Source organism: Ochotona curzoniae, unplaced genomic scaffold, assembly GCF_017591425.1.
Source record: "Ochotona curzoniae isolate NIBS_2020 unplaced genomic scaffold, NIBS_Ocur_1.0 contig_2688, whole genome shotgun sequence".
NCBI lineage: Eukaryota > Metazoa > Chordata > Mammalia > Lagomorpha > Ochotonidae > Ochotona > Ochotona curzoniae.
The window spans coordinates 26228410-26244699 of record NW_024465553.1 but is presented as its reverse complement, the minus strand read 5'-3'; the positions used below and the strand labels follow the sequence as shown (position 1 = coordinate 26244699).

At 47.8% G+C, this 16290-nt stretch overlaps 1 protein-coding gene across 1 annotated transcript in view; it reads left to right on the top strand.

Annotated features, from left to right (window-relative positions):
• The window catches only part of PRKCH (protein kinase C eta), a 220856-nt gene that overhangs the window by 154516 nt on the left and 50050 nt on the right, over positions 1–16290 (top strand). Inside the window, exon 10 of the mRNA XM_040975480.1 lies at positions 8759–8913. Coding sequence (XP_040831414.1) covers positions 8759–8913 — 155 coding nt within the window. The remainder of the gene's footprint in view (positions 1–8758; positions 8914–16290) is intronic.

Genomic DNA, 16290 nt, shown 5'->3' with positions numbered 1-16290 from the left:
CATCAGACTCTCGCTCTCGTTTCTTCCTTGCAGCTTTTGTAATCGTTCTTAATGTGGTTAGATTTAAGTTAGTTCCAGCTCAGACATGGTGCAATCAGATTTCCTCATAGGGGTGCTTTTCCACCATGACCTCCTTGACGTCAATAACTGTTTCCTGTTGATTTGCACTTTATTCCCCCTCCGTATGACTTCAGCCGAGAAAGACACTAAAGCTGTGGTCGGCTCCTATGCCATCCATTCCCCCAGAGCGCCTTCTGCTTGACTACAGCTGTCAGTGGCACCTGCAGCTTTTGGCTCTACTAGCCTTGTTATTTGTAGAGAAATATTCCAGGGGGGCTCTGAGGCACCTGGGCCAGTAGGTTTGTGGATGCTTCAAAAAGTTCAGGAAAGAATAGCTTTTAGAAAGAAAAAAAAAATAGGCTAATTTTGGTGTGTCATTCTCCCCTGCCTAAGTTGAAAATGACTACAGAAAGAGCCAATTATGCCAAATGGAATTTTTGAAATTTATCATCTAAACTGCATTGTGGAGCTGGCAAGAGTTAAAGTCAAAATCTGTTTATGCATCGAGATAAGCTTCACTTCGGATTCTGTGTTTCCATGAATTTTTTCAAGTGCCCTTGGACGGAGGTGGTTCTCAGCTTAAGTGTGCCTTAAAGCATTAGATAAATTATTCATCATTTTAAGTGTTGTTTCTAGTCTTTGAATTATTTCCAAAAGGCCATCTGCATCCTCTCTGTTATCCTGAGCACAGTGGCTTTTTCTTACCCCATGGTTTCCAACATAATCCATCTTCAAATGGGATTTACACCTGTACGGTGCAGGAATGGCAGATTCTTGATTTAAACAGAGAAAAATCTTTCGCTGGTTATGAGCATGAGCCAACTTAAACAGGGAGAAGTGCCCCCCATAAAACATGCTACTAAGAATCAAATAAAGGGCTCCATATGTGCCTTGCAATAATAATAATAATGTTACTCATTATTAGAAAGCTTCTAAAATAGAGCATATGAGCTATCATTTGATATTATAAAATTAGAAGAGCTATGAAAATCGAAGCCTGTCTTACTGTCTTTGGTTGTGAAATGTTGTGTTGTAACCCCTGGCTTAGCAAGCACTTCTGAGAAAAGTCCCCAACAAGTCAAGGGCATCATTAAGTGGCATCAGTAAATGTCGCAGTGCCCTAGGCAACTCCTGATCCACTTGGGGTCAGGGAAGAAGCCACAGGGGCAGTTGCAGTGTTGTATTCGTGCGGATTCATGAGCATTCATGTGTGTGTGTGTACATGTACAGGCGTGTATACCTCTGCCACTCTAAGCAGTCTGTAAAGGAGGCGCCATCCCTGTATCCGCTGCCTGTTGCAGCTTCCCCCCCGCGTCCGCTGTGGCAGCCTGGGACCTGCTCGTGCCTCCTGCAGCTGCTTATCCAGAGCCGCAGAGCAGCTCACTGTGGGGGCTGAAGGTGCAGTGGAGGCGGCGGTGATGAGGAGGATGCCTGTCATATTTATTCATACTTAGTCATATTTATTCGGCACCTCTGGAGTTTGTGCAGATTTTGCTCTTGAGCTAATTCAGACATAAAAACCCTAGAGTCACATGCTAATGGTAGTGAGAGGGTGGAAACTTACTTCAACTATGCAGTGTTTTAGGAGGTGGTCTTAGTGAGGGTCTTTAGGTCACTGGGGGCAAGACGTGGATAGGTCGTTCCTATGAGCAAGTTAGTTTCCAAAGCCTGAGATGTGTCCAGGCTCTCTCTCCTCTTCCTGATTCTCCATGAGCTCATTCCTGTGCACCTGTGCCACCTCTGCCATCTGTCATCCTTGCCAGTACAGCCACCCAGTCTTGAACTTGGATATCCAAAATGGGCAATTAACTAAGCCTTTTTTCTTTATAATAACATAGGTATTTTTGACTGTAGTATCAAAGAAATGTCTAATATTTAACTGTGTGTCTGGCAAGATTCCAAGGTGTTAGTCTAACTCATTTAATCCCCACACACCTGGGTTCCGTCATCCTGTTGTCCTCATTTTTCAGATGTGATATTGACAAGACAGAGGAGCACACAGCACAGCAGGAGCTGCTTCTGCAGCTCAGGCATCCTGGCTCCGGAGCAGATGTCAGCTGCACTTGGCTCTTCTCCCCAGCACAAGGCACGGGGGACATCGCTGTGTACAGGGTCTTCAGGATTTCACAGTCGCCTCACTGTGTGATGTAGTAGTGCCTCAGGTCTGTTTGTTGAGATTATTTTTCTGGGCCTGGTGTTGTGTGAGGCACTTGGCTTCTGATTTAATTCTCACAGTGGCACTAGAATCGTAGGTGTTACAACCCTTGAAATTACTGTGTATTTTAATTTAAATTCTCTGGCTGGGAATTAGCAGCTAAAAAAGTAATCTAAAGCTATGCAAGAAGAAAGAGAGCGAGAACTGGAAATATTCAGAAATACAAGCTTCATAGAACTCATGGGCAAAAATTAGCCAGGATGCTAAGATTCAGTCTGAAATTAGAAAGACGTAAGGGTCTCGCTCAGCTCTCTGATGTCTGGTGTCCGCCTCACTCGGTGTTTCTGTAGCATTGATTCCTCTCATCCTCCCTGTCTCCATCTATCCATCCTCCATCCATCTTTGTGTCTGTCCATCCGTCCACCCATCTGGTCCAGTCATCATCCATCCACTTGTCTACCTGTCCAAGATTTCCCCATTGCCTTCTACGAAGGCATTTTGCAGGTTCACATCACAAAGGAAACTTCAGCTTCCTATACCAAATTCAATCACTTTGTATCTCAGTTCCAGTTTTCTAGGCAGAGGTCTTTGGGGAGGCCTGCTTGGTCCACCTGTGTATATACTGTGGGCTCAGCATTTACCCAAATAACCAGGATGAGGCGCTTCTAAGAAAGGGATCCCTAGGAGCTAAACAAGTAATGTCCAAAGCTGGCTGCAAACAGTGACCCCGAAGGATCTGGGCCTCAGTTCCTGCTAACCATACACTCATCTTCCTTAGGAGGTGTACCATCTCGGTGTAGCATTTTCTTCATATAGTCACCTATGGGCTTTACCTCCTCAAGAGCAGTCCTGGGTGAGAGTCTTTGAGAACGTATGCTGCTTATGCTCATGGCCACCAGTGATTCTAGAGCTGTTTATATCCCCTTTGGCCAGGGCAGAGTTGGCCCAGGCTGTAGTGGGTTAATGGAACCTGGGCAGTTGATGACCAACTTGGTGACTTGGGCCTAGGGACATAAGAATCTTTGAGTTGCTTTGATTTCCCCCAAAATGTTCACTGCCCTGTGTGAATGACTTGTATTTGTGGTTGGTTGAATCAGGGACCGGAGAATAGCGAGGATTCAACCAGGGGTGTGGCCTCCTCATTTTAGACCTGAGGTTAACCCTGTCTCTTGGGCCTTTGGTTTCCTGCCACTCAGATCACGGCAGAATTTCCCGTACAGGAACTGAAAGACTCAAGTAAAGCTGGGCAGATGTTCAGGCTCCGTTTCGAGGAAACTGGACCTGAGAAAACCTGCAGTGGCTCTGGGCTCAGGCTTGAAGACAGAGACAGTTGCTTTGCCCATCTCTGTCTATGCTAGGATTTGGAAATTCCCCTTCTCCCCCAGCCCACAAATGATTCACAGCACCCTTAATCCATTAGCAGCCCTTCCCAAAATGCCATATTCCCCCCCAAATGCTTCATCTGCTTGCCTCACACCTGAATTTGTGAAGCATGCTTGTGTCCAGCCATCCCTGACTCTCGTTCTGCAACAGTAGAATTTGAGAGTGCAGGTGTGGGCAAGAGCTTGTGTGCCGCCTTCTTTCAGAGCTTCACCTCCAAGGGGCCGTTTCGTAACATGCCCTCAACTAGGAGAAAGGATTGCTATACAGTGAAGGAGTTCATTCCAGAGGAGTGAAATTTCGCTAGAGGAATTTGTGTTTGTAACTGATGCCAAGGCTGCCCGGGCCCCACGGTTGCCGCCTGTTTTGACACAAGGGTTGGGCTGATAGTTCTCCCAGAGAGCAGGAACTGAGTGATCGCGTTTATTAACAGCAGCTGGGATCCCACCGGTGTCCCCTTTGATGGGGTGAAGCAGAGCTTCACCACTGTTGACTGGCCTTCTCCTCTCTCTCTCTGCAAACCATCAGCTGTGGACAGAGCAGTGCGGTTAATGGAATCCCACTACACTTGAGCAACCACAGCATGTGCGTTTGACAAGTTCATCCCATCCTGACCCTTCCCCACGCTCACCTGACAGATGCATCCTTCTCTTGAGTGGAAGCTTTACTCAAAGCCCAGCTCAGCCTCCAGGCTGCCCCACTGTCCTCCTTGGCTGAGCGCATGACAGCCCCTGCACCCTCCCCTGCTCTTACTGGCCTGTGGTGATGCTACTCTGTCCATGGACGATGAGCTTCCCAACAGCAGGTGTGGCGTCTGATTCACTTTAGGATGCTTGGTGCCTGCTGGCTGTGCTTTGTAAACACTTGTTCCCATGGAGAACCTTAAAAGAAACACAGAAGATACCTAAAAGAAGCAGTAGCTCGTGGAAGGCCAGTGCAATAGAACTCAGGGCCTTGGTTCCTTGTAGAGACCCTGACACTCAAGCCAGAGCATACTGAGTCTCGGCTCAGGTGTCCTTCCACCCACACCCAGCCTAACGGCCGGCTTGCTGCAAGCAGCATAGAGACCCTTGGAGGAGAAAGACACTGTCTTTCCTGAATAAGAGGAGCAAGGACTGAGGCTCCCTCCCCCTTGTGTTTTTCCAGTATCTTTCATCTTTCAGATGAAAATAAGAACAATATACAGGAAACACCTGTGGCTTTTTCAAGTTGCTTCTGACCATGAGATCATCATAGCAAGCTTGAGAGATTCCTGGGAAGTAAAAGCGTCATCTAAGATGGCACAGCTGGCAGACTGGCTGTGTTCCTCCGCCCTTTGGGTTATGCTAGCAGTCATGGTGCCCAGGCACATTTGTGACCTTGCTTTGGCTGCAGAGCTCTCAGAGCCACAGCAGTGACAGTCGTTGTTCAGTGTCCCCTTGCCACACGAGACCTGAGGCCATGCTTCCTACTTTTTATTTCTGATAAAGGCTCCTCACTCAGCCTCACCCCCCTGAGCAGTGCATCTTCTCTCATCACTGGAGATTGGGACATTTATCTCCTTTGCAAAACTAATCTCGAAGAAACAGCCGCCAGGTCTCCCCCTTCCTCCTCAGACAAAGTAGGAGTGAAGAGCAAGGCAAATCATCAGAGGACTTGCTCACAGCAGAAGCGTCTTATGAGCTGATGAACATGTCTGGCCTTTTCTACCTTGTGACTTTCCTTGAGGCAGGACAATTGCTTTTCATTAAAGCGTCCTTGTGTCTTAGCTGGCTGCCATCTCCTTCCTGCTCCGCTTTCCTAGCTGCTTGTAGCCTAAGGGCTGTGAGCTGTAACCTGTGTTCTGTGCGAATCCAGACAGAAAGCAGACAGAATGGAGCCAGTACCGAGGGACCGTGTTCTCGCAGTTCTGAAGTTTCACGTCTGCCTTGCCCATTGCTGCGCAGCAGGCGACCTGCAGGAATCTGTGTTGGTATCGGAGAATCAGCCTCCAGGGCTGGGGATAGGACCCAGGTAGAGGAGAGTGAACCAGACTTGAAAGCAATATTTGTTTTCCGCCTCCCAGATTTGGAATTTGGCTCAAGGTCTGGCTTTTTCCATTGTAGAAAGAGATCAGTGGAGGGGTGTGTGTGTGTTAAAGAGAGAGAAATTAGCAATGGGTGGAATTTCCTTCGGAATGCCCTTGTCTTGTTTCCTCCTGCCTTTGGGACTCTGGCCAAGCACACTAAGGAATGGCCACAGGCCTGCTGACCCAGTTCTGCTAACCAGGTGTTTCGAGCAACCAGAAGTCATGTGACTGCCAGTCACATCCAGAGGCTGATCAAGAAGAAGAGCAGCCTGTTTGCTGAAGGACAGTGCAGGGTGGCTTTGTCACCCAGAGTCTTGGCTGTGGTCTGGATATAATTGGAGGGTGATTCCTGAAATCTCATGGCAGGGAGGCATAGTCCCCAGTGTGACAGCTGGCACCTTAATAGGCAGAGTGTAGGGCATAGGCCCTGGGTCCATAGGCCACTGGGAGCACAGCCCCTGGAGCAGATGCAAGGGACCCCAATTTGTCCTAGAAAGAGGGTTGTTAACAAAGGGAACGGCCCCTCCCTGTTCCTGACTGCCCGTCCAGCCACGTGACCTCTCCTGCATCACGTACACCTGTTGCAGCGATGCCGTCCATTAAGAGGCCTGCATCAGTGCCAGGTCCAGATACTGGAAGCTGAATGAACCTCTTTGGCTTCATTGTGACCCAACCTCGGGTACTTGTTACAGCCCATAAAACTCGCCAAGGCAACAGTTGCTGGGCTTCCCCTCCAAATGAACATAACACTGAGGAAAAAGTGTTCTGTACAGATTCATCTTTGAGAGGCGTGTCCAGCACGCGCCCAGCCTGCACCTCACCCTTTGCCAACCCAGGCTCCTCCCGAAGAGGAAAATACAGGGGCAGCCATCGCTCATCAAAGTATACCCCATCCAGTTCTGTCTCTGCCCCTGTTGGTCACAGTCAACTGGAGGACCCTGGCTGAGTCAGATGCTTGCTGTATTTATATAATTTTCCAATGGGCTCCTTTAAGTCTTTGTGGCTATTTCCTCTTAAAACCTGTTTCTTGCTGACAGTGAGAGAGAAGTGCTTAATAGATACTGCATTTTTTTTCCCCCATGTAATTGAGGTATTACTTAGAGCCAGGTCCAGGAGAACATAAATCTGGCCTCCTCCTCATAGGGATCCACTTGACTGCCCCGCAAGGCGGTGAGAGGAGCCAGAGCACAAACCATGCTCCACTAATTGCTCAGTTCGCCATGCAGAGACAGGCCAGGACAGAACCCAGGACAGCTGGGCTCAACGGGTGCACATCCCTGGGGGAAGCACCTGCTTAGCCCCTCGGGGCCCTCCCACCCTCTCATCTCACAAAGGGTAGCTTGGCCCTGAGTGGGCAGCGCTCAGCCTGTAGGCTATGGCTTACAGGTGATTTGCTCAGAAACATCCTGGGTTCTAAGCAGGTCACTGCCTGTCACTGCCTCCTCCGCTTTCTCTGGCTTTGCCAGAATTTGTAGATTTGCTGTTTATGTGATTTTTTTTTTTTTTGAAAGGCAGAGAGAAAGAAAGAGACAATCTTCCCACTGGTTCACTCCTCGAATGACCACAACAGTTAGGGCTGAGCCAAACCAAAGCCAGGAGCCTGGAGCTCTGGGCTTCCCACATGGGCGGGCAGGGATCCAAGCACCTGAACCATCACCTCTGCCTGCCAAGTGCACATCAGCAGGAAGCTGGAGTTGGAAATGGAGCCGGGACTTGAACCGAGGCATATTCATGTTAGATGTGGTTGCCCCAAGGTCTGTCTTTTCAAAAAATGTTTATCTATCTACCTATTTATTTATTCATTTGAAAGTGGAGTAGTGAAGGGAGAAGAGAAGGGAAAGGGAGAGGAGGAGAAATATCATTTCTGGTTTACTCTCCCCAAAGGCTTCAGTGGTAGGGACTGGGTTAAGCTGAAGCCAGGAGCCAGGAACTCCACTGGGCACTAGGTGCATCATCGGCTGCTTTTCTGGGCACATTAGGGGAAGCTGGATCACTGGTGGAGTAGCAGGGTTGAACCAGCACTCAGATGTGGGTTGCGGGGCCTCCCAAACTGTGTCCTGACTCCGTTCCAGAGGCTTGTGGTCTATCCCAATCCCCACCTTTTTTCTTTTCTTTTTAATGAAATGTGTTTCTAACTGCAATCTCTTTATGGTCTGTTATACTCTGTTGGGTTCCCAGCACCAGCTAGGGCTTTTCACAAACGTTAGTGAGACTGAGAAAGCCCACTCACCTTAGAGTTTCTCGAGAGACAGCAGTGTTTGGCCGAGACCTACACCTTTCTTCCTATAAAGCGTCTTCAGCTCCACAGCATCCTCTTCTCACTACTTGGGCACTGCACAGAAAGCTCCCATTCTGCAGCTTTCTTCCCAAATGCTACCAACAGCCAGGACTGGGCCGGGCCAAAGCTGGGAACCAGGAGCTGCAACCACGTCTCCCACATGCGTGGCAGAGACCCAGCAGCTTGAGCCATCACTGCGGTCTCCCAAGATGTTTGTTGACCAGGAACCAGAGCTAGGAGTGGCAGCCAAGTGCTTGGAGGTGGGACATGGACTTTGTAAGAAGCAGCTTGGCCACTAGGCCAAATACCCACCCTGCAGCTGTAGGAGCCCCTTTCTCCTGCCATGTGGGTGCAGGTGGCATCCCGCTCATGTTAGGCTCCCTACCCTGAATGAGGGTGTTTTGATGGACAGCGTGGAACTGCTGACAAGGGGGCCATTCTGAGGCTGGCCTGAGTCTGCTGTTTGGTTGATCTGTGTAAGAGGTTTTCCTTATTCTACGATTGCTCTCTGGCCACTTAGGAAAGCCCCTGCTCACATCTCTCCTGCATGTTCTGTAATCAGCCCAGGTGAAAAGCATTTATTTATCTTATCTTTCCACTTTCTAGTTCAAGGATTTTAGGCGCAGAGCTCGCACTAGGACCCATGGCGTTTGCTTCTGTATAGAAGTCCAAGCTTATATGGAATTAGCTAAAGGAGATCTGGGTGTTGCCCTTCTGCTGCTCTATCAGGAGTGTGCTGGACATCTCCAGTTAGCTGTCTCCTCTCCCCCGTCGCATCCAAGGGAGTGGACAGTGATGGCACCCTGGGCTGATGGCTACTCCCTGTGTTCCTGTGCAGGACCGTCTGTTTTTTGTGATGGAGTTCGTGAATGGCGGTGACCTGATGTTCCACATCCAGAAGTCCCGGCGGTTTGATGAGGCCCGCGCACGGTTTTACGCCGCGGAGATCATCTCGGCGCTCATGTTCCTGCACGAGAAGGGAATCATCTATCGGTGAGCTTTGCTTCCTGGCGCCCGTTGCCTCTCCTGGTGGGATTCAGCCATTTTTCATTTTCCCTGATGAGCGTTTGGAGTCTTTTCGGATTTGAAGTCACAACAGTTCTCTGTGTCAGAGTGAAGGAATAATGGCATGATGAACTCTGCTGCCAAACTGGAACTCACTCCAGCTGATGTTCCTGGAAGGGCCCGGAGAGGCTCAGGAGAGACTGGCCGTGCCTTGCTGTCCCTGGGGTTGGCTGAGGCCTGGGATAGCCCTGCCCTGCAGGGTGCCCAGCAGAGCTGTGCTCTCTCGCCCTCCCACCCTCCCTCGTTTTCACTGGAGCATTTGAAGTGAGCTGGTTGCCCAGGGGTCCACCGCATTATCTGTGTCTTTACTGAAGAGGGTGGATCGCTGCTGCTCTTGGTTGATATAAGAACCACAGTCTCATGGCACGAGGCCCAGAGGTGAATCTGCTGCTGACAGCTTTGCCCTGCTTGCTCACATTCACCAGTTGAACCCCTCGCCCAGATATTATTTATCGTTGTGGTTTCAAGATTTATTTACTTCTTGATTTATTTAAAAGTTAGAGGGGGCGATCATCTACCTACTGACTCACTCCCCAAATGGCCACCAAGCCCAGAGCTAAAGCCAGGAGCTTCTTCCGGGTCTCTTGCATGCTTGCATGCGTGCAGGGGCCTGAGGACTTGGGCCATCCTCTGCTGCTTTCGCAGGCACATTAGCAGGGAGCTGGCTTGGAAGTGGTGCATCTGGGGCTTGAACCAATGCCCATATGGGATGCTGATGTCACAGGCAACAGCTTTACCCGCTATGCTGCAGCACCAGCCCCTCCAGATATTATTTGATCCCATTTCCTGATATGTAATTCATCTGTTGGTCATCATATACCATACTTAGAATGAACTCAAAATCTAGTCTTAAAACTCAGCCAGTATTAAACAGAGCTTTAATCAAAGAGACTGGAGTGGATGAGAAATAATCATGGATGTTAGGCAATTTCCTTTCTTTCCTGTTGCCAGTCTCTTCCTCATCTGTAAATGACATTATAGCTTAGGTGCCACACATTTGTTTTTTGGTTGTTTGATTTTTTTTTTCTCGAGAGGCAATTGTTGCTTTCCTTTAGGGATCATTCTTTTATTTAAGTGACATGAATGATGAATGATTGAAATTTACTTCTCGTTAGCCTTGCTAGACGCTGCTCCTGTTGTGAGGTCATGGCAGTGCTGACATTATCAACCTCTCAAGGCATTTTAAAAGCAATCAATATTTCTAGTTAAATCTTTTTTTTTTTTTTCAAATTTATTTGAAAGATTAGAGACAGAGAGAGCCAGGCAGATAGCCAGAGCTACCATCTACTGATTCACTCCCCCAAAGCCCACCAGAGCTAGGGCTGGACCAGGGTGATACCAGGAGCAGGCAGCTCAGTGCAGTCTCCCCTGTGGCCTTCACCCAGTGTGTCCCCGGGTTGTCAGTGGCAGGAGTCTAGAATCAAGAGGCAGAACTGAAACCCTGGCACTTTGATAGGGGTTGTGGGTATCTCATCTAGCTTTTTAAATGTGGTGCCAGACGCCCACCCCAGTCAATATTTTTAAATGCCATGAGTCAAAACAGGAAGAGAGTAAGTGATGAGAGTGATAAAGAGGGAGCCAGAAAGGAGTGGGAAAGCCAAGGAGGCGTGACAGGCACTGCACACAAACTCCTTCTCAGTGCTTGTAGCGTAGTATTGCCAGACTGCAACCAGGTGTAGCCGTTCCATCCCAGACCCAACACACCGTGGGAGTGGAGAAGGGTCAGGGTCCCAGGAAGCAGACCTGGAGAGCAGTAGTGGAGGCATCTGCCCAGAGGCCATCAGGAGTCACCTCCTTCCCCAGTCCTGGGGCTGTCGCAGGTGGCTTTGCACAGCCTGAGCCTTGAGTTTCCTCACCAGGCTATGCAGTAGCTTTTGACTCTGCTGGGAAACTCTTCCTGTGTCTGTTTTCACCCAGTGTGTGGCTGGTCAGGGTTGCTGGTGCCATCTCTCGTGGCGGTGTCAGACACCAGGGTGCTGAGTTCCACATCTCTACCCCTCTCCCTGGCTTTGTTCATTCACCCCTGCTCTGCGCACCCCAAGGAGAGCCTTCCCCACAATTAATGTTTCGAAATGATGACCCTCCTAGTTGACAGGGATTTCCATTGTACAGCAAAAATATTAACAGCAGCAGTAAGAGCCGACCCAGGCATTTGCTAGGACTGTGCTTTATTATCATAGATCTGCTGTAATTCTCTGAATGTAATTAGTATACAACAATATTAAAAGGACATTTCAAACATTTCATGAAAAATGAAGATTTTTGATGCAAAAAAAAAGGAGGTCTATGCATAGCTCAGAATATGTGGTTTTTACCTTTTTAAATTTTTTAATTTTGAGAAATATAGTTCCCATCCCTCATATCTGAAATAGCTGGAGCTGACCAAGGCTGAAACTATGGGCTGGGAACACCATCCGGGGTTGTCTTGTGGGTGACAGGAACCCAATGCCTTGAGCCTGCACTGCTGTCTGCCAAGGTCTGCATTAGCAGAATGCTCAGTTCAGGAGCCAGAGCAGAGTATCAAATTACAGACCTCCAACCTGGATGGCAGCATGGGAACCGCTAAGCTGAAGGCCTGCTTCTTGTGCGCTTTATGAAAACCCCTTGTATACATGGATTTGAAACAAAAATTGTTTTCCTTGAATTTTTTTTTTAGTACCATCATATTATTTGCATTGTTGGGGTAAATAGTTATATCTTAGAAAGACTTCAGAATTCAGACCATATTTAGCCACTAGACTGCACTGCCTTCCTGTAACAGACCTGAAAGACCAGAGTACTTGCTAGAGAATTGGCTGCTTATTCCCCATTCCATGTTTGGATATTGCTAATTCACGACTCTCAGGGACTTTGCTTAAACACCACCAACACTGACCCAAGGCAGTGGACCTGCTGTCCTGTAATGGGTGTGACTGTTGCAGTGCCCTTGGAAGATATGGACAGTGGAGACTATAGCTCACACCTCTTGAGAAGTTACGTCTATTCTTGGTACCTGTGGTTCCATTTGGAGGACTCATTTTAATTGACTGTTGGACTTGAATCACTTGTTCAGGCCCTAACTGGCATGGTTGACTTTCAAAGGGAACAGATTTAATTAGAATAGATTCACATGCTATTTTTGTCCTGTGGATTTATTTCACAGGATAATTTCATTCCATTCAGGGTGCCAGCTGGGAGCAAAGTCTTAAGGATGGGCCTATGAAAGGAAAGTTCTGGGAATCCACACGCAGGAAAGGGAACATTTAGGTCATGGAGGGTGTGGGTTAGACACGGGAGCCCAGGAGAAACTTGGGACCATTCAATAGCCCTGCTTAGGGTTAGGGTTAGGGTTAGGGTTAGGGTTAGGGTTAGGGTTAGGGTTGATCTTTGTCGTACCAGTGCTGATAAGATGGTATACTATGACATGGCTAACCTATTCAGACAGAGTTGTTATTTGTTTACTTTAGGGCTTTGGGTTTTTTGTGTTGTTGATTCTTGCTTTTTGAGGGGGAGTAATTTTCCACCATGTTAGCACTATGGTATCACATGCAGGTCACTGTCAAATTGGACTCTCAAGGCTAGTGCCTTGGGCTGCCTTGGACACATGTTGCTTCTCTTTGCTAGCCTACTGTACGTGTGCAAGAGGAGGCAAGCCCAGATACACTTGACATGCTTTTCTGCATGTGTTAGGACCCTGCTTCTCAGATGTGTTTGCTGGCATTTGTTGGCGAACAGAGGTCCGGTTCCTGGGAGGTACAGCAAGTGCAGAGCCTGCCTTTTGCCTTCTGTCTGGAGGTCTGGACCCTGCCATGGCCCAGAAACCATGGACAGTGGACTGAGAAGTAGGCAGTCAACCAGGTGGCTTTGCCAAGGGAAGAAAGGACCATTCATTCCTTTATCCTGGGCCTGCTGACTGGCAGCCCAGAGAGCACTCATGAATAATTTACACTTGGCAGTAATTTTTCTGCAGAGTCAAAATGTAGAGAAAAGTTAAGGAAGCAAAGGAGCATGTATCTTATTTATCAGCTTTGCAGACACTATTTTCTATCCTGTTTCACAAACTGCGTCAAACAAAACTTCAGCCAGTATTAACAGTCAACCTCAAACATCAGCCAGCACCCATTTGATTTGCTGTTGTTGATGCAGTGTGGAATGTACCTGAAATCATTTGTGGGAGATGATATCAAAAGAGAAGTTTATTTTGGTGCGAAAAGTGGAAATCCATTTATAATTTTTTGTCATGGACATTTTCCACAAACTTTTTGAATACCTCTTATTTGCATGGATTTGCAAGACTTATTGCATCCCAGTAGACCTGTTTGTAAATTCTGTTTCCCTTGAAGCTTTAAGGGGTCTTTCTTCATAAATCTTCCCAGTTTGGGCATTTTATTTTTCTAGAATGTCCAATCATCATCTTGTGACCTCACAATTTTATGAGCCGCTCTATGTAAATAAGTTATTTAAAAATCAGGTGAGTGGGTCATATTGCCAGTCCCCGAAGGACTACATTCATAGTGAATTCCTGTATCCTGATGGTAATATGGTCAACAACGGAATTAGAGAATATTGGAGCCCGTGGGAACCCTGCGGCATACCTAGTGCCTCTTTCATGGGTGATGGCATTCGGATCTGAATACCCAAAGAGCAAATGCTTCTCTAAAGGATAGTCTTTTAGGATGCCTTATCTACCATTTGGTTTGTAAGTCCAGGAAAATGAAAATAGAATTAGGAAATTTTCTTACAGTCTTCATCTGATGAGTTCATCATGACTAGTCGAAGCCTCTCCCACCGTTTGTTCCATTTTATTTGTTAATGCTTTGTCTGTTCATTTGAATGGGGAGATTGAGCACAGGTACTCCTTTTTGACAGTTTACTGTCAAGGCCAATGAAACCCCAAATGCTTGCCACGGCTAGGGCTGATCCAGGTTAAAGGGGAGAGCCGAAAACTCAGTCCAGGCCTCCCAGTTGGGTGACCTAAACCCTGAAACTTGAAGCATCACTGTGGGCTCTCGGGCTGTACATTAGTGGAAAGCTGGAATCAGGGACAGAGCCAAGACTCGAATCCAGGCTTAGCAAGCAGTGTATCTAGCTGCTGCACTGATGCGTACCCTACCTGCTGCTGTCTTCAGTGTAATCTCCAGGTCTAAGGAATTCAGTGCTGAAATTCCAGTGACCAGCTCTGTATTCCAGTTTCAGGCAGTAAGAAGTCCCATGCAGACCCTCTCTGCCTCAATCAATGCCAACTTTGCACATTGTTTCTGTTGAAATGGCCAGACTTGATCACACGGCTGTATGCAGCTGCAGTGAGTGCTGGGAATCGCAATATTACAAGTGGTCAGTTAAACAGCCCTTTTACTGACCAGGGAGTAAACGGTACAGCATCGGACACAATTCCCTGCCAAAAAGTCAAGACTTCCTGTATTGGGGCAGGGAGACTTCAAGGAAATTTCAGTAGTTTATACCACACAAGTGAATTTTTTTTTTAAGATTTACTTTATTTTTATTGGAAAGTCAGATACACACAGAGGAGGAGAGACAGAGAGAAAGAGCTTCCATCTGCTGGTTCACTCCTCAAGAGGCCACAATGGTGAGAGCTGAGCCACTCTGAAACTAGGAGCCAGGAACCTCCTATGGGTCTCCCACACGAGTGCAGGGTCCCAAGACCTTGGGTTGTCCTTGACTGCTTTCCCAGACCATAAGCAGGGAGCTGGATGGGAACCTGGACTGCTGGGACACGAACCAGAAACCCATATGGGATCCCAGTGCATGCAAGGCGAGGACTTTAGCTGCTAGCATACTGCTCTGGGCCCACAAGTAGATTATTATTTTATAATTTGGAAACATGTAGGCATGCATATGATGGGCAGCAAGAAGCAAAGTGATCCAGGTGAGATTTGGGGTGAAGAGAAAGAAACGGGTTTAAGGGGTACTAGCATGTAGAAGAGACAGGACCTGGGGCAGCATGCATTCATGAGGGAAGAGGAGCCAGCAGTTCTTCCCAGTGTCTGGCTGGCAGGTTGCATGGATGACAGCACTTTTTACTAGCAGAGAGGAAGAGCCCAAGATGAGAGGTAGAGGAGGAAGATGAAGGATTTTGGAAAGGTCCCACCCAGCTCAGGTTCGTGAGACATGATCCAGGCAGGAGTGCCCAAGGCAGGTAAATGAACCTGAAACTCTTGGAAGAGACTGGACTGGAACACAATGTAAGGACACTAAAAACTTGGTGGAGGGAACCGCACAGTAGCTGAACAAGCTAATCCTCCAAGTGCTGCATCCTGTATAGGTGCCAGTATTAGTCGTGCTGCACTACCTCCCATCCAGCTCCCTGCTTGGGGCCTGGGAAAGCGACAGAGGATGGCCCAAAGCTTTGGGACCCTGCACCTGTGTGGGAGACCAGAGGATATGCATGAGGTCTGTGGCTAGAATCAGACCTGGTTGGGGAGCTAAGGGGACACCCTGGCTGGGTTATGTGTCCCACTGGTGAGTGCGGGGGCTGGAGTGGGAGCTGTGGTCTTGTCTGGATATGGCTACAGTGCTCCTCAGTACAAATGTGGGCTGGGTCTGGAGTGTGCCAGACTGGGTCAGACTCCAGCACCCACTCGTGATCGTGAGAACCAGGGTAGCTGCATGATGGGCTAGGCTAGGCCTCTTGCTGGTTTCCGAGCAGTCATAAGTCAAAGGCTACAGGTAACATCTCGGGGAGTTGAGTTCCTGCCGCTCAGATGTGAGGCCTGTGTGAATGCCTGCTTAGCTCCCGTTCTTGGCCCAGCCCGCTCCTGGCTGGCTGTGGGCTTTTGGAGAATGGGAGCTTCCCCATGCCCTCCTTACATAAGCAACATACACTATCCATCTTCCTGCTGCTCAGGTCCCTCTACTGATATGGGAGACCTGGGGGAAGTTCAGGACCCCTGGCTTCAGCCTGGTACTGCCCTGGCCATTGTGGGAATGAATCAATGGATGGAAAAAATCTGTTTCTCTCTAGCTTTTAAATAAATAAAAAAGGAAATAATGATTAACATTATGCATATATTAAAATAAAGAATATTCTCCATATTGATTTGGGTAGTTTAACCTGGTAGATAAATAAATGGAAAGAAATTGAGTAGCTCATTTTCATCCCTTTAAAATATATATATATATACATACATATATACATGAAAATTAGAAATGAAGCAGTGTGAGATGAGGTTAGTAGTTACTAAATACCTCACTATGTATATTTTTATGTTGTCTAATGTGGGTGAGAATGTTGTTACTTTGTGATTTTTTTTTTTTTGAGAACAGGCTTTTTACAAAGAAGTAAACCAGTGCAGTGGGGTGGGCGGT